General features: G+C 43.6%; 1 protein-coding gene across 1 annotated transcript in view; it reads left to right on the forward strand.

Annotated features, from left to right (window-relative positions):
• LOC310949499 (aminopeptidase N-like) overlaps positions 1-18,672 on the forward strand; it is a gene marked incomplete at both ends in the record, with an annotated part of 104,918 nt that overhangs the window by 24,685 nt on the left and 61,561 nt on the right. Inside the window, one exon of the mRNA XM_083916972.1 lies at positions 2,524-2,650. Within this exon, the coding sequence (XP_083773098.1) occupies positions 2,524-2,650 (127 nt within the window). The remainder of the gene's footprint in view (positions 1-2,523; positions 2,651-18,672) is intronic.

The raw sequence follows: 18,672 nt of genomic DNA on the forward strand, positions 1-18,672 counted from the left end.
GACGTTCCCAGTTTACCTGCACTAATCGTTTGGGCTTACCTGGCCTGTCCAGAATCTTCCCCCATCCTCTGACCCAACTCATCACCAGATGGTGGTCAGTTGACAGCTCGGCCTCAGGTCAGATGATACGATCACAAAATCGATCATCGACGACCACGTACACTTATGAGCATCCTTATGTTCGAACATGGTTAGTTATAGACAATCCGTGACTAGCACAGAAGTAAAATAACAGATGACCCGTCGGATTTAGATCAGGGAGGCCGTTCCTCCTAATCATGCCTCTCCAGGTGTCTCCATCATTGCCCACGTGGGCGTTGAAGTCTCCCAGCAGAACTATGGAGTCCCCTACTGGAGCCCCATACAGGACTCCATTCAGGGTCTCCAAGAAGGCTGAATACTCTGAACTGCTTTTCGGTGCATGTGCACAGACAACAGTCAGAGTTTTCCCCCCTACCACCCGCAGGCGACCCTCTCGTCCACCGGGGTGAACTCCAACACCGCGGCGCTCAGCCGGGGGTTTGTGAGTATCCCCACACCCGCCTGGCGCCTCACACCCTGGGCAACTCCAGAGAAGAATAGGGTCCAACCCCTATCCAGGAGTACGGTTCCAGAAACGAGACTGTGTGTGGAGGTAAGCCCCACCAGATCTAACTGGTAGCGCTCCACCTCCCGCACAAGTGCCGGCTCCGTCCCCGGCCGAGAGGTGACATTCCACGTCCCTATAGCCAGCCTCTGCTGCAGCGCACCCGATGCCAGGGGATCCTCCTGCGAGTGGTCGGCCCACAGGATGGAGATGAGGGAGGAGCCAAGTCACTTTTTTGGGCTGTGCCCGGCCGGGCTCCGTGGCAAACCCGGCCACCAGGTGCTCGCCGTTGGACGTGTTGGCTCCCTTGGTCTGTACTGATTTAAAGCATATTTTACAGACGGGCTCTGTGGCGTCCTCGAGCTTGATACTGTTGGCGTCATTTTGCTGACTGCGACTGCTTATAAACAAGCCTAGGACGGTCGGCAGGAGCACTCATGTCTGTCTTGCTCTGTGACTGTCTGTCACAGTGAAACCGCGCCCACTCTGGCTGCAGACAGTGATGAAGCAGACAGAAGATGCACACACACGCTGCCCCGCTGTTACACAGAGTTAAAAAAGTACCTATACTAGTAAATGTGATATAGTTTTGTTTTTAACAGCTGGGTACTGTGGTACCTTCAAAGTATCGGTTTAACGTGGAAGCACTTTTCAAAACTTGAAAACACATTACAATTCAAGCATTTTCAAGGATTTCAAGCACCTATACGAACTCCTCAAAGCAATTTCAGTCAAAAGCAACTGGACTTGGTTATTTGTCTAGGAAGACGTTTCACCTCTCATCCAAAAGGCTTCATCAGTTCATGTACGCATCTGACCAGGCTTGGACCTGTCCAACTAGCTGGTGTGAGATCCAGGTATTTAACCTCTGTCAGTCCCTTGACAATATGATTACATCAGACATTATATTTACACTGTTTAATCCAAGTCTGCACCTATGCACAGTCCCATTATGTTTAACAGACATTTGTAGTTCAAAAATAAGGTAAAACATGTTGTTTATGCTGCATTTTGCTGAACTTTCACTTCCCCTTGTATCGTGCGTAGGGCACAGCTTTTTCGCCCTCAAAATATTCTAATGAGCCTCACAGTTTCTCTTGTACATTAGAGATAGTATCTCCTAAAACTTTTGGCCAACAACCTTGCCTTTAAGGGCTTCTGTACTCAGGAGCATGAATATGCTCAGCAAACTTTGTGTTTATGTTTGTACAATTTGGATATATTTGCAGATATCACTAAAAGTTAAGGGAGCTACCAGGATCATTCATCCTTTGAGGCCCATGAGTATATATTCCTAATTTTATCATAATAATAATAATAATAATATATCAATAATTTATCAGCAATCTGGCCAGCCAGTAGTTTTTCACATATTCTGCTCTGGAACAAAGTGATGGACGGCCGGATTGACATACCAGACAGCAGTAGCGAACTGTGGGGTCTGGCACTGGGCATTCAATGTTCTTTTTTAAGATGTGAACAGTTCTAACGCATTGCACAACAAGCTTTGACACACAGCTCCAATGCACACACACACACACACACACACACACACACACACACACACACACACACACACACACACACACACACACACACACAGATAACTGTCTGTCTTAAAGTGCCTTTCAACACTTTCCCCTTTTCTGTTAATTCCAATGCTGGAACATTCCATCACTTACTACATAAACAAACAGCTCCGAATCTCATGATCCAAACCACTGAGTGAACAGGGAGCTAGAAGCCTTCTTTGCCTAGAGACATTGGACCCTTTCTGTTCCACAGTCACATACAAGGCAGGGAACATAGGACATGGGGAACATAGGACCTGGGGAAAATAGTAGGACTCTGGGAACATAGGTACCTTCCCATATTGACTCAGCTACATATGCATGCTAATACATATTACACATAAGAGTTTGCTGTTGTGTGTTCAGATCCGTATCTGGGGTCGCAGGACGGCCATTGAGCAGGGACAGGGAAACTATGCCCTCAATGTGACTGGACCCATACTGGACTTCTTCCAATCATACTATAACATTACCTACCCTCTGAGCAAGTCAGGTGAGTTGTTTTTTTATAATCTTCTTTCATTTTCAATTACAGATATTCTTTCATTTTGCAGCTTATGCCAGGGGTCTTATTTCCAGAGGTCATAAACCAATACTGTGTTTTCTGACGAAATACCTACAAAACTAATGACATATCCATCAGCTTCAGCTGAACTTTGTGTTCAGTGCTAATAAGGACATGATAGCATGCTAAACTGAGATGGTGAACATAAAAAAAAAACAGTACGCACATCGAAAAATGATAAATACTTGGTGCTGGACAGAGAAGCAAGTATTAAGAACAAAATGATGAGTCAGCACACCAGAGTCTGCTCCATATAGTGTTTTCTTAATGGTATATCACCACATGCAACGTTTTGGGCCCCAGCCCTTCATCAGACATTAAACAGCTGAGGAGACACACCTCCATATGTACAACCAAGACAGGTCACGTGATTGATCATGTTCATGTGCAATAACATCATTAGAACATAGATTTAAATATGTGTACATGTAAATACACCTACACATACATCATACACATACATATATACATACACATCCATATATACGCATCCATATATTATGGCATGCTGTTCAAGAAATTAATATTTGACTATATTGAGTGAAACTCTGAATATATGAACGAAACTCTGAATATATTGAATGAACCTTGAACATAATAAATTAAAGTCTGAATATATGGAACGAAACTCTGAATATCTGGAACGAAACTCTGAATATATTGAGTGAAACTGTGAATATATTGGGCCTCATTTATCAATCTTGCGGTCGCAGATCTGAGCGCAGAATTGGTCGTATAACAGGACACACGTGTGATTTATGAAACATTAGTATCTGACCAATCTCAGCGTACGAATGAGCGGGCCTTGATAAATGCGGAGGCTGAATTTGATTGTCATTAACATGTTACGCCCTTAAATATTCATGGTTCGGAGGCCTCGCCCACTGATGTCAAACATGGAGACAAGAAACACAGATAAGAAAAGAAACTTTTCCGACACACAGATCGGCATCCTGACATCCGAGATGGAGCAAAATAAAGATGTGCTTTTTGTCAGTCTTAAGAGTGGAATTAAAGGGGCCCATAAAAACGCTGTATGGAAAAGAACTGCTGAACCTGCGCTCCTGCTCTGTAGCGGGGTTTGCCAGCTTCTTCAGCAGGTATTCCGTTAGAGGATAACCTAGAAGAACCATACCAAAAAGTTAATCATCTGATACCTTGTTTGATTTAATGCAATTTATCGAGGGTAGCCACTTACAGAGGAGATGACTTTGGCTCTGCGGTGCGCTTTCCTGCAGCCGCGCGCCAACACACTCATTCATTAATTAATCTTCAACCGCTTGTCCTTGTCGGGGTCGTGGGGGGGGCTGGAGCCGAGCTGTTTTGAATTATAAAAGAATCGTTTGTGTCCCTCTGGCCACCTGGCAGACGTTTAAAAGCGACAGCTTGGCATCACAAATCACCTGTACATTTATCGAGTGGTAGATTTGCTGTATCTGTCACTTCGCAGAGCACCTTCTCACACAGACTGCTCCAGCTCTGCTGTCTGACCACTGTGTGATGGGGAGGGTGCTGATCATTGTCTATGATGGCTAACAGTTTGTTCAGCGTTCTCCTCTCCCCCACGGACTCAAAAGACTCCAGCCTGAGACAAAGTACTGAGCCAGCCTTCTTGATGATTTTATCAAGTCTGTTGGTGTCACTGGCTCTAATGCTGCTGCCCCAACACACAGCAGCAAAAAAAATGGAGCTAGCAACATCCGACGAGTTGAAGGATCTCAGCTTCCTCGGGAAATAGATTATGCTTATCCCCTTCTTGTACACAGCCTCGGTGTTAGATTTCCAGTCCAGTCTGTTGTCGATCACCACTCCCAAGTATTTGTAGCCCTCCACTTCCTCAACCACCTCCCCACCGATCCATAGTGGCTGTGAAAGTATCCTCTTCTTCCTGCCAAAGTCGATCACCATCTCTCTGGTCTTGTTGACGTTCAGCCTCAGGTGATTCTGTTCGGACTACTCTACAAAGTGTCTTCCAGTGTCCTGTACTCACCCTCCCCTTACGCATCCGACAACAGGTGAGTCGTCAGAAAATTTCTGCAGGTGACATGACTCAGTGTTGTACTGAAAGTCAGTAGTGTATAAGGTGAAGGGAGAAAACTCAGTCCCCAGATGGTGTTGTAGAGGAGAACGCTGGGGGGAGGGCCGAGCCATTTGGGACAATGTGAGTGTGTGGGGGGTTAGGGGTGTCGAAGGGGCAGCAGGAGGTGAGCTAAACCTGTTGAAAAACTGGTTATACTGGTTAGCTGTATCCAGGCTCCCAGATGTCTGCCTTTCTTTCCCCTTCATCCCTGTGATGTGCTTCATTCCTGCCCACACATCCCTCACACTGTTCTGTTGGAGCTTGGCCTCCAGCTTTCTCCTATAGTTGTCCTTCCACGTCCTCAGCATCCACTCTGTCTCCTGACCTGAAAGCCCTCTTCCTCTTGTTCAGGAGTGCCTTCAGGTCACTGGTAATTCAGGGTCACTGGTAAGCCAGGGAATAAGATAATAATAAGATGAACAACATAAGGCTGTTTAATTTGTTTACTAAAAGGACAAGGTAAAGCTGTTCTATTGGAAAGGGATCATTAAATGACTCCTGTTGAGATCTGATGCTATTCAGAAAATACAAATAGATAAAATTGACTTGACTTTCAAGGGGGGCGGGGCGCCCCCAAATATAATGGTAGGGGAAACGCTGATATTCAGAGTTCCATTCAATATATTCAGTATATTCAATATAATTTCCTGAAAGCATTGCCATTTTATATGTTTATATATATATATATATATATATATATATATATATATATATATATATATATATATATATATATATATACCGTATTTTCACGACCATACGGCGCACCGTACTAAAAGGCGCAGTCTCAGTTATGTGTGCCATTACTGTATTTAACACACACATACGGCGCACCGGATTATAGGGCGCGGGTTTTATATACCAGTACATATTCTCTACTACGTTTAAATACCTCTACTGCGTATTTAAAAATAGAGCGGGAGCAAAACTGAGTATGTATTTCATGTATTTATTACATGTTTTTATTACAAAGTATTTAATCAAAGCCATCAAAGTCATCATCCTCTGTTTCTGAATTAAACAGCTGCACTAAATCAGACATGCCAGTTTCCCCTTCTTCGCTGTCAGAGTCACTTTCCGTGCCGTGCGGCTCCTCGGAAATGATGCCGGCTTTTGCGAAAGCTCGTACAACAGTGCCAGCAGACACGTTAGCCCAAGCATCTACAATCCATCCGCAAACTGTGGCGTAACTTGCCCGGCGCTGCCTTCCACTTTTCGTGAAACTGTGGTCTCCGTCGGTCATCCATCGCTCCCACGCCGCTCGCAGCCTTACTTTAAACGGCCGGTTCACACCGATGTCGAGCGGTAGAAGTTCCTTTGTCAGACCTCCCGGAATAACAGCAAGCACAGCGTTCATTTGTTTCCACTTGTTTTTCACATCGGCTGTGAGATGGGCACGCATGGAGTCACAGATTAACAGCAATGGTGATGCGCGGAAAAAACCACCTGGTCTCCTTACATACACTTCCCTCAGCCACTCTTTCATCATCTCCTCATCCATCCAGCCCTTTTCATTTGCCTTAATAACGACTCCAGCTGGAAAAGTCTCTTTAGGCAAAGTCTTTCTCTTAAAAATCACCATAGGCGGCAGTTTCTGTCCATTTGCGTGGCAGCCAAGCACAACAGTAAACGAAGCTTTTTCATACCCCGTTGTGCGTATCGCTACCGTTCTTGACCCCTTCTTCTCCACCGTGTGACTCACCGGGATGTCGAAAGTGAGCGGCACCTCGTCCATATTGGTGATGTGGCTTGGCTGGATGCTTTTGTCAGCGATGTGTTTGCTGCAGAAGGAATGGAAGCTCGCCAGCTTTTCATTATAATCCGCCGGACGTTGCTGCGCTACTGTAGTCCTGGTCCGGATGGAAAAATGGCACCGTTTCATAAAACGAAAGCACCGCTCGAGTCTTTCCTCCAACTCGGGCCACCTCGCCTTATGTCTGCGGAAACTCAGCAGCGTCTTCTTCACCTGTCGGAGTTCGTTTTCCATCTTCCTCCACTTGCGAACCATCGATTCATTAATCTTGAACTCTCTCGCGGCTGCTCGATTTCCATGTTCCTCTGCGTAGCTGATAGCCTTCAGTTTAAACTGTGCTTCATAGGCGTGTCTCTTTGCCATTCTCAGGTATGTTAAGACAACAATGTTCTGCATAAAGCACATACCTGTTCTTTTATACACAATCCACGCCCACTATCCTCCTTGAACGTTCTCACGGTGGTCTCAACAACGTCCACAGTAACACACATAGGGCCGCCGCACATTTTGAGGAAAAAAAAAGACGTTTATATGCGCCTTATAGTCGCGAAAATACGGTATATATAATGCATTCTGTGCCTTAAGCGTAATAGTCAAGTCATTTTATGATAAAAGGTTTAACACATTGCAACAGAAGCAAACTCAACTGATTTTGTATCCTCAATATGTCCTGAAGAATCCCAGTAGTGGAAGGTTGCTAAAAAGACTCAAATATACCCTATGCATTCACCTATTCATTATTTTTCTCACACAAATAGGGATAAAAATAACCTTCAGATATCAACGTAATAATTACTGAGTTGATTACTTACATTGAGAAAAACAAAAAATGTAATACAAGTTTTTTTGAAATTGTTTGTTTAAATGGGCAAACAGGGCATAATCTAATTACATATGAGCTAATTTAATAAATACCACAACAGATCTACACATTGGGTATATCCGGGTGAAAATGTCTTGTTGAATCTTGTTGACATAGAACAGTAAAATACTCAATGTTAAGGTCTGAATGGAACCCATTTAGTCTACCCATGAGCATTAATAAATGTAGGCAGATAGAAAGACTTTATCCAGGGACTGTGGTCACTGCTGAATGGATTTGGCTCCTGTAGATGACCGAGAACTATAAATGTATGCTGCAAAAGATACAAAATTAAACAATAAACAAGAAATGTCTTCTGCATTCTCCTGTTGTCTCCTGTTCTTATCTCAGACCAGTGGTGGTTGCTTTAAGACTGCAAGGGAAGCTCAGCTTCCCCTGAAATGTCACCCCCAAATTTTTTTTGACTAAATACACGCTAGAAAGCCTTCTTCTTTTGTTCAGAATCAGCTACTTATCACAGGTAACCGGTGCAACTTCCTTCTCATTCATCCCCACAGCTCCACAGCACTTTACACAGTCGTACGCTCAGCTTCTACTGACTTCAATGGGGAAGCGTGTAGTGGGTTGTTCCACTGTAGCTAAACTAGACGCTCATTGGATAAATGCCGGGCTTTGTCCCACCCATCGGACGCTCAGCGTCGTAGACGAAAGGGGTTCCATTCAGAACTTCATATTTAGTCTTTTTTCAACCAGACATTTCACCTGTCTATACCCAATGTTTAGATCTGTTGTGGTATTTATTCAATTAGCACAAAGAGTATGTAATTAGATTATGCCCTGTTTGCCCATGTGAACTCTTGATGTAAGTAATCAACTTATTTTCATGGTGATATTTGAGGGTTGTTTTTTTCCCCCATTTGTGTGAGAACAATAATGAATACATGAATACATAAGGTATTTTGGGTCTCTCCCCTATTGGGATTCTTCTGGGCTTTTTTTTACTTACTCAAGAAATATCTAGGACACCATCCCAGGTTTCTCCAGTCATCAGTCCCTGATCACCAACCCCTCTTCCCCCACCTTAGCAGGAGCCCGGGTGTTTCAAAGACCCTGTTTCAATTTAGGGTATGTCAACACGATCAAAAACAACCTTTTTTTTCTCTGTTGTTCTTATTAAGTTTTCCGTCGACATGGACTCGGCTCAAGAACTATTTGCGTCCACAGGAAACCATTGAAACGCTGGAATACACATGCCAGGCCTGGATGTGGCGCTGTAATTGCTGCAGAAATAAAACAACAACTGAGAGGAAGAGACGGGGAGACGCTGTGTAGAATACAAACACCGGACAGTTTCTCTCAAAATCTGGAGACTTCCCATAACCTTCTCCATCCTAGAGAGAAATCTGTCCACTGTTTCTGGTGTTATTGGAGACTTTTGTGGTGTCTTGGACTCTGACGCACGAATGACTCTGTTGTTACTGTCCTTACAGAGCAGAGGGTGCTGCTGTGAGCTCCCTCTCTGTCCAAAAGCACTCACAGGCGGGCACTGTCTTGCTACATTTTGCGGCCTTCTTGGCAACTTTATTTATAAAAAGCTACTAGCAACCAATTTAGCGAGTTATTCAGACCATGAGGGAAAAGGGAGAAATATATGGTTGACCTAATTCATTCACATGCATGTCGTTTAGAGTCTATGGGTCCGTGTCTCTCTCCAGCACTGTTGCTGTTATATGACGCCGCAGGGCCTAAAGGGTCGAGGTGGGGAGATGACTGCAACGTTAAAAAAGTATGCGGTTTTATCGTCCAGATGACGCCGCAATGGTGGGCGTTCTCAAATCTTCCCACTCTGGGACCTGTTTACAAAAAAGACAGTTTTCAGGCTCCGATAACGCCAGCTGCATGTGGATGGTCGGCCAAAAGGATACTAAAGTTGTGCGGTTACAGGAAAACGCGTCTTCGTATGCACAGACACTTAGTTGGGACATCCGATCTGAGTAATCTGATCCCAAGTGGACAGCTCTCAGTCAGTACGTTTCCATGGATATCAGTAACCAAAAAAAGGGCCTTACTCTGGTTAAGGTAATGATCAGATTATTGAAGTTCCCCTCGTATACATTAGCAGGGGTTGAATGGGAAAATAACGGAGTAACTCACCCTCCAGTACAGTAGGTGGCGCTCGGCCAACATCAGCTTGACTGAATACAGCTTTTCTTCATGTTCACCTTTGTCAAAATCACAAACTGCCGACTTTTGGATAGAACAGACAGAAACTGGTCTTCTTGGTAGTAATGTTACTTGCCGTTGCGTAGTCCTCCCTCAGTTTAAAGGTAAAGCTCTATTATTGTTTTTTTCACATTGTTTCCAGCGTCATTGCTTCTGGGTCAAAAGCCAGAGTGGGGCACATTCGCAGACAAGAAACCCGATAATAATTGGAGAACGCTGTTTACATGCAGTAATAATCGGGGAACTATAGGAGTCATCTAGGACTGTTAGCCGAGGTTTGAGAACCCCGATTTTACCCGGGGTATGGTGATAACATGGCGTTTACGAAACTGGAGTATGCCCTTAAATTTAAATCCTACCTCTCAGGCCGCACTCAGTTCATCCAACTCCAATCCTTCAGTTCCCACCCATCCCCCGTCACCACTGGTGTGCCCCAGGGCTCAGTCCTGGGGCCCCTTCTCTTTATCATCTACCTCCTTCCACTTGGCAATATCTTCCGTAAATGCAACATTAATTTCCATTGCTTTGCGGATGACACCCAGCTCTACCTCTCCAGCAAACCAAACTCCACTCTCCCACCTTCCTCCCTTACTGACTGCTTCACCGAGCTCAAATCTTGGTTCACCTCCAACTTCCTCAAACTCAACAGTGAAAAAACAGAATTCCTTTTAATTGGCACCAAATCAACCCTCTCAAAAACTGACAGTTTCTCCCTCACCATTGACCATTCCTCTGTCTCCCCCTCCCCTCAGGTTAAGAGTCTGGGTGTCATTCTCGACAGCACGTTATCATTCCAATCCCATATCAACAACATCACCCGGTCTGCCTACTTCCACCTACGCAATATTAATCGCCTCCGCCCCTCCCTTTCTCCTCACTCCACTGCAATTCTTGTACACAGCCTTGTCACCTCCCGTATCGACTACTGTAACTCCCTTCTCTTCGGTCTACCTTACAAACACCTCCATAAACTCCAACTGGTTCAGAACTCTGCAGCTCGGATCATCACCAGAACCCCCTCCATCCACCACATCACCCCTGTTCTGCAGCAACTCCACTGGCTCCCGGTCAAACTCCGCATCGAATTCAAAATACTCCTGTTTACCTTCAAGGCCATCCACAACCTCTCCCCTCCTTATCTGTCTGAACTCCTCAACATCGCCACCCCTTCCCGTTCCCTCAGATCTGCCTCCTCTGTCCACCTCTCTGTCCCCCCCGCCCGCCTTGTCACCATGGGGAGCAGGGCTTTCAGCCGTTCTGCCCCCCAACTCTGGAACGCACTTCCACCGGATCTCAGGAACTTGCACTCTTTCACACACTTCAAATCAAAACTAAAAACTCACCTATTCCGGACTGCCTATCCCACTTAACCATCCATATTGTCTTTTCTTATCTGTTTTGTATTTCCTTCTTAGTGTTTTTATCTATTTTATTTATTTTTATCTATTTTGTAATTGTACGGTGTCCTCGAGTGCCCAGAGAGGCGCCCTCAAATTAAATGTATTATTATTATTATCCCGAATATAACAGGGTTTTTAAACTGCATTTGAACACACTGAGTTTGTGTTTTTTTAGACCTGGCAGCAGCCTGCCTATCCACATGTGTCTTCAATTACTTCCCCTCTGTGTGATATAGAAAACTTATATATTTGAATGAAAAATCATTTTTGTCGTTGTGGTGTGTGTGAATTTCAGTTGTTACTCTTATCTCACATAAATCATTATTATTAAAATGTGTAGATGTTGCATAAACATTCTTCTTCAGTGCCCCAGGGCTCACAGTACCTACAGACACACCAAAAAGGCCCCCACACTGAGACTGCTAATGCTACCTCTACCCGTAGCCCCTTTAACACACGCCCCCACCCCTTGCATGACATTTCGGTGCTGCAGGGAAATTTGCTGTCTAGGACTTTTCCAAACCTTTTACATCTATTTTTAACTTATGTTTTACCAAACTGCCACAAACCACAACGTTTACGTGTTTTGCTGGAATAAATCATCAATGGGCTTCTTCCTTTTGGATTGCATTTGGTAATGGACTTTAATAGACTTTACTACTAGAGGAGCTGGTACAGGGGCCAGTAGGTAAGTCTTTAAAACACTCTTTTAATGAACTCTGGGTTCACTTACTACGTTGTTGGTGCTTTGTTTTCTGTGTAGGGACTCTTATCATGCTACTGCAGAGATTTGGTGTTGTTTGGAGCAGAATTAGTGGTTAAAAAAGATGTTTTAATGCCTTCACCATAGGCTACTGCCCCGAGCTAATCAGTGTTAGCCACATCCGGCTGTTAGTGGCTCTCCCGGATTTCTCGGTTAATAGATGTTACACGAAAAAAATGTGTGGATGGCTTATTTGATGAATGTAAGTGCAGAGAAAGACCATGGGATGATATTACGCTGGAATTACACCTTAAGGGGAACAGGGAAGCATAACTGTTATCACTACTATTAGAATCTGAACACCTCCAAATATGAGGGGCCGCCAGGGACATTATTCAGAATTACCTCTCACGAACACATGTGAAATGTTCTTACATACACTACTGAAACACTCTCACATAAACAACTGAAAGATTATTTGTTCGCACACACTACTGAAAAGCTCTCACACATACAAGTGAAACGCTTTCATATACACTACTGAAATGCTCTCACACATACAAGTGAAACGCTTTCATATACACTACTGAAATGCTCTCACACATACAAGTGAAACGCTTTCATATACACTACTTAACCTCTTCTTCCCTGAGTCCGTTTTTGAGGTTCCTGCTCGAAAATGACATGCTCAGAATAAATAGGGTATATCTCTGTAATTACAAGCTTTATGTGCATTATCTTGGTATTACAATAAAGGTTACACATGTGAGATGGCATCAGAAGTGTAAGAAGCACTATTAATGCAAGTGTGTCAGAGTAAATGCAGATGGAACAAAGCAAAAATGGAAGAATTTCTTCCCTCGCCAAAAAAAAATTGTCATTTTATATAAATATCCCTTCGAAAATAATGCCACAGTAGCCAAAAAACTCAATAAAATCATGGAACAACATCTGGACATCACCTGTGAGAAGTTTGATGCTGCTGAAATAAAGCAGAGGAACAATTATAGAGGTCTTATTGAAGAAATATATAGGCGTCCTCAAGTTTGGCATATTTGGCACAATTTGGCACAACTTGGCACCATTAGTGCCATTTGAGATTTCTTAGGTACCACGTTGTAAAATTAATTTAATTTAATTTAAATGTCATTTTGGATCTAAGTGAAGACAGTTTAAAAAAAAATAAAAAAAAATAATAAATAGGACCCCCCCCCCCCCCCCCCCCACACACACACACATAAACCCTACAAAAGAACTACATTTGTCTCCAAAAGGGTCAGATTACTGTATTCACTATAATACAACAATAACTGTAATAATATAATAATAGTAGGGACATAGTAATTAAAATAGTAACAATAATGATGGAAATCAGCAACAGCAACAACAACAATGTGCCACTACAAAGTGCAATAGCAAAGTGCTGGCCAAAATATTCTGCAAACAACTATTTACAAGACACAGATCCGTGGCTTGCACAGCCACAGGAAGATAAAGTGCATAAAAGCAGCAGAACAGCGAGTGTCAGTCCGTGTATTCACGCCAGCCTCAGTCCGTCACCGTGCGTCACAGCGCTAACGTCGCTAGCGCGCTAGCGCCGTTAGCGCGACAGAGTCCCTTTGCCCTTACGCGGGGCTATATCTTCCGTCCACATTGGTCAATCTTGAAGCATGACACCTCGTTGGAATCGTAAGAACCAATAGAATCAAGTTGTGAGCGTTTTTTTCACTTAAACCACACGACTAGCGAATCACAAAGGGATAAGGACGAGCTACACTACATGACGGACAGGCGCTATGACCCAATCAGAGCCTTTGAAAAGCGGGCTTAGCAGGTCAAAGAAGCCAGAGAAACCTCCAAAGCATGCTGGGAGATGTCGTCCTTCCATTTCAGCGGTTTTTATTTCTGTGGATTAAACTTTTCACTGTGATACAACAAAGGTAAGACAGCATTTCTGGTTTTGGTTTTCAAATGCGCTTGTTGTTTACTGTCATATTTGGCTGCTGGATCAGTTAAACTTGGTCGTAGAGTGATAAAAATAGTATTTTTGGAACGTGTGGAGACTCTGCTATGGAGTGGATGCAGTGAAATCTTGCTGATATCAGAGCAGCCACTGTGCCAGCTTTATTTGTCTGTGTTGCTCTTATTTCTGTTTTTTCGCCTCATATTGTTTGATTGCTCGCTGTTGTAACTGTGTTTGTTGGTCGTACAAATGGTTTATATGAGCGTGTAGAAGAGATTCTTAGCTTTCTGTGGGTATGCAGCATGTGTGTCTGTATGCAAGCTACATGTTGCTGCAGAGCAGTGACGTGCAGTCAGGGGAGGCAGGTGAGGCTGTGCCTCCCCTGTCATCATGAGAGGAAAAAGAAACAAAATAATAAAATAACACAAGTATTAATATTTGTCCTCTGGACTATGATTTTGGTGCGGTTCTTAATGTATTTTGACCATTTTTATAGTAAAAATTGCAGAAAATTCTGTATTTCCTGCTTAAATAAACTGAGTCACTTTGGAGACGAGAGGTGAGGCACGGACAGCCGAGCCTCCCTCCAGATTGCGCAATCATTCACAAACTGGATTGAGCGCGTGCAAACGGCGCTTGCTTGTTCCCATTTCTGTGTATGTTTCCAATATGATGGTTGAGGACACTTTTATGTAATAAAAGTATACGTCTTCTGTTCCATGGTGTTCAGTGATGTATTTTACGTATAGTGTAATATTTACATCTTATTGATATGACATAAATCCACAGGGAAAATGCTTGGCTTGAGGCAGGCAGTACCTCTGCCTCAAGGAAGGCGGCGATAGTGAGCAGCCTGATAGCCAGCAGGTCACGGTGAACTCTAACCTGTGTGCAAAAAGTAAACACAAGTGTGCTGTGCGAAGCTGTAGAGCTTAGCGACAAGGTGTCATTTCTCGCCCTGAAAATAATAAATATACTAAGACATTTTCCAAAGCTGGACTTTCAGTCAAAGCAAGAAGTCATTTACAAGTAAAGCTAAGACATACTGCAATATACAGTGGCACTGGTGTTTTAAAATGGTTTTCAGCATCCCATTATCTCCTATTCTCTCCTATTCTCTCATCCTATCCTATTGGCATTCTACTGTATGTTTGTAAATCTGACTTGTGAGTCAGTGCCTCCCCAACCCCAACCCTCTCTGCACGTCACTGCTGCAGAGGGGGATGTTGTTATACTATCTGATTGCCCCCGCCGACGGGGTCTCAGGGAAGAAGAGGTTAAAGGCTTCCACACATACAAGTGAAACGCTTTTATATACACAACTGAAATTCTACATAAACCATATACATACTGTATATGGTATACACACATACACACTATTTCACTATAATGTGTGAAAGGATTTCAGTATACTGTATAAAAGGTTTCCACTATAGTGTGTGAAAGGATTTCAGTATACTGTATAAAAGAATTTCACTATAGTGTGTGAAAGGATTTCAGTATAACCGGAAGGCATTTCAATCAAAACGGAAGATGTTTTAGTGAAACAGAGGCTTCGGTTAAAAGAAAAGAAAAAGCACAATCCACAGCGTTAGCGGCGTTGTCCGCAACAGTAATGTCTGCATCCTGCAGGTAGCCTAACTGAGACCGCAGCGTTACTTCACACAGTACTAGCGTCAGCGGCAGCAACCGACCCTTGCAACTCCAAGCCACGACACGCTGGAAAGTCACATAGCGTCATTTTTCCCCTCCGGACAGCACAGCAGCATGACTCGGCCACCTGCCACTGCAATCCAGAGAGAGTGTGGGCCGCGTTATCAAGCGCAACGCTTCAGCTCTTGGACTTCAGCCACAAGGAGGAAAAGGTAATTGTACAAAGTTTTGTTTCTAAATAATCGTTTAATCTAACGTAACGCAGCGCAATGCAACAAGACATGACAGTGAGCTAATGTAAATAGTTAGCTGTTTGTGCCATGCAGGGGATTGAGCCCTCACTACCACCCCAAAACAGGGTTTCTGCGGGTGCTCAGAGTCTCAGATCTCCTTCAAACTTGGTGTATGTACTGCTGGGGGCCCAGATAGATTCACTGTCGAATTAAGTGCATGTAAGGCAAGGCAAGGCAAGGCAACTTTATTTGTATAGCACTTTTCATACACAAGGCAGACTCAAAGTGCTTCAAAGTGCTAGCCTACTGGTAATAAAGGCATGGACAAGTTTTTCTAAGTCTTGAGCCGATATGAGCCCTCTAAGTCTTGTTACATTTTTAAGGTGATAGTAGGCCGATTTTGTTACTGATTTGATGTGACTGTCGAAATGTAAATCAGAATCCATAATAACCCCAAGATTTCTGGCTTTATTTGTGGTTTTCAGGGACAGTGATTGAAGGTGTTGGATGACTTTAAACCTTTCTTTCTTAACACCAAAAACAATTATCTCAGTTTTATCCTCATTTAGTTGAAGGAAATTTTGGCACATCCAGTGTTTGACTTGCTCAAAGCACTGGCACAGACGATCTATGGGGCGATAGTCATTTGGTGATAGCGCTACATAGATTTGGGTGTCATCGGCATAGCAATAGTGGTCAATGTTATTATTTTGCATGATTTGTCCTAGTGGGAGCATATAGATGTTGAACCTTGGGGGACTCCACACGTTACGTTGGTTTGTTCTGATACAAAGTCGCCAATGGAAACAAAATAGTTCCTATCTTGTAGATATGACTTGAACCAGTGTAAGACTGTGCCTGAGAGCCCCACCCAGTTTTCCAACCTGTCCAAAATTATTGAGTGGTCGACAGTGTCAAATGCAGCACTGAGGTCCAATAGCATTTATACTGAAGTTTTGCCAGAGTCTGTGTTAAGACGGCTGTCATTTATAACTTTAATAAGGGCCGTCTTGGTGCTATGAAAAGGTCTAAATCCTGACTGGAGGTTGTTGTGGCAGCCAGTAGAAGCCAAGAAGTGAGTTAGTTGTTGGAGTACAACTTTCTCAATTATTTTACTTATGAATGGTAGATTTGAAATTGGTCTGTAGTTATTGATAATAGAGGTATCTAGGCTCCGCTTTTTTAGAAGAGGTTTAATGACTGCAGTTTTGAAGGCCTTTGGGAAATTGCCCAATTGAATAGAGTTATAAACTATTGGCAATATGTCTGTTGATAGGCAGTCAAAAACATTCTTAAAGAAGTTGGTAGGTAAAGCATCAAGACAGCAGGTGGTTGGCTTAAGATCTGTCACTGTTTCCACCAGAGTTTTAGAGTCTATGGCATTAAAGCTTGCCATCATGGGGTGGTGATCCAACTTTTTTGTTTGAGATATTGATGGCACGTCTGATGCCTTCAATTTTATCAGTATAAAAGAATGCAAACTCATTGCATTTTTGTGTGGAATGGAGCTCGGCTGGTATTTGTGTTGGGGGGTTGGTCAGTCTGTCGACAGTTGCAAATAGGGTTTTGGCTGTTTATGATATTGGAGAAGAATGTTTCTCTTGCGCTTTTTAAGACTAAATTGTAGGCCTGGAGCCTCTCTTTATAGATGTCATGGTGAATATGAAGTTTTGTATTTCGCCAGATTCGTTCAGCCTTCCTGCACTCTCTTCTCTGGGCTGTTACAACAGCAGCTTTTCTCCAGGGTGCCTTTTGCGTACCAGAAATCGTTTTAGCTGTAACAGGTGCAATGACATCTATGATATTCACAATTTTGGAATTAAAGTTGTTTACAAGATCATCAGCATGGCATGGGTTGAGAGGTGGTAGCGAGGAGATGGCATTTTTAAAGAGAACATTAGCATGTTCATTGATGTAGCGCTTTATGACATTCTGTTTGTGTCTCCGGAATTAAAGAAATATTAAAGAAAACACAGAAGTAATCAGACAATGAAAGATCAGTCACAAGAACATCAGAAACATTGAGACCTTTTGTGATAATCAGATCCAGGGTGTGTCCTTTACATTGAGTAGCCTCTTTCACATGTTGAGACAGTTCAAATGTATCTAAAATAGTAAAAAGTTCCTTTGCACCCTTGTCATTCAAATCGTCAATATGAAAATTAAAGTCACCAGTTATAACTAGGCAGTCAAAGTCAGTGGAGATGCTAGACAATAAGTATTTAGGTGGCCTGTAAATAATTAACAGGAGAATTTTGGGAGAGCATTTCAACACAGCACACAGATATTCGAACGATGTAAAATCACCAAGGGACATCTTTTTCCCCTGAAATATGTTTTAAATAAAGTAGCAACCCCCCCCCCCCTTTTTTTCCCAGATCTGCATACATCAATAAAGGTATAGTTTGGGGGTGGTAATAAAATCATTGACAAAAAATGATTTGTTATTCAGAGACCTAACATTGAGCAGACCCATCCTGATGGTGTTATTGACAGGGTTCGATGTTGACTTTGATTTGGAGAGAATAGGAATGAGATTGTTTAGGTCAGCAGGGTTTCTACGTTTCCCAATGTTCACTCTCTTGGTAGTCACAACAGGAATATAGAAGGTGCCAAGCTTTGACGTAGGCAGCCTTGGGCCCAGCTGATAATGTGGTCTACTGCTGAACCCTTTTCTGTATCAGTAATATTCAGGACTGCTGTCAGGGCGAGGCGGGGGTGGCCACGAGGGGGAAGAGGAGTGAGCAGCGTCAGAGCTGGAACAAACTACTGAAGGTGGACATGGGGGTTGACGTGAGAGGGGCGAAGTAGGGCTGAGGGTTTGTGAAGCACGCCTTCGTGGAGGGGTGGGGGGTGAGAAGGGGTTGCCACTGAGATGACTCTGAGGGGGAGATCGCTGAGGTCGGTCAAGGGGGGTAAAAATAGAAGTAGGCCGGGGAGTGGGTGGCGGTAGCTCCCGGAACTCCAAGGGGGAGAAGGGGGGAGAAAGGCTTACTTGAGGAAGGGAGAAGGATGGAGACCTGGATGGAGGCCTGTGGGGTGTGGGGGAGGGATCTCCACGCGCATTCGAAATGAAGGGGGCGGTAGAGGGGGATGGACACCTCTCCTCTTTGCTCTGG

This window comes from Echiichthys vipera (genome assembly GCF_963691815.1).
Source record: "Echiichthys vipera genome assembly, chromosome: 7".
NCBI classification, from domain to species: Eukaryota; Metazoa; Chordata; class Actinopteri; order Perciformes; family Trachinidae; genus Echiichthys; species Echiichthys vipera.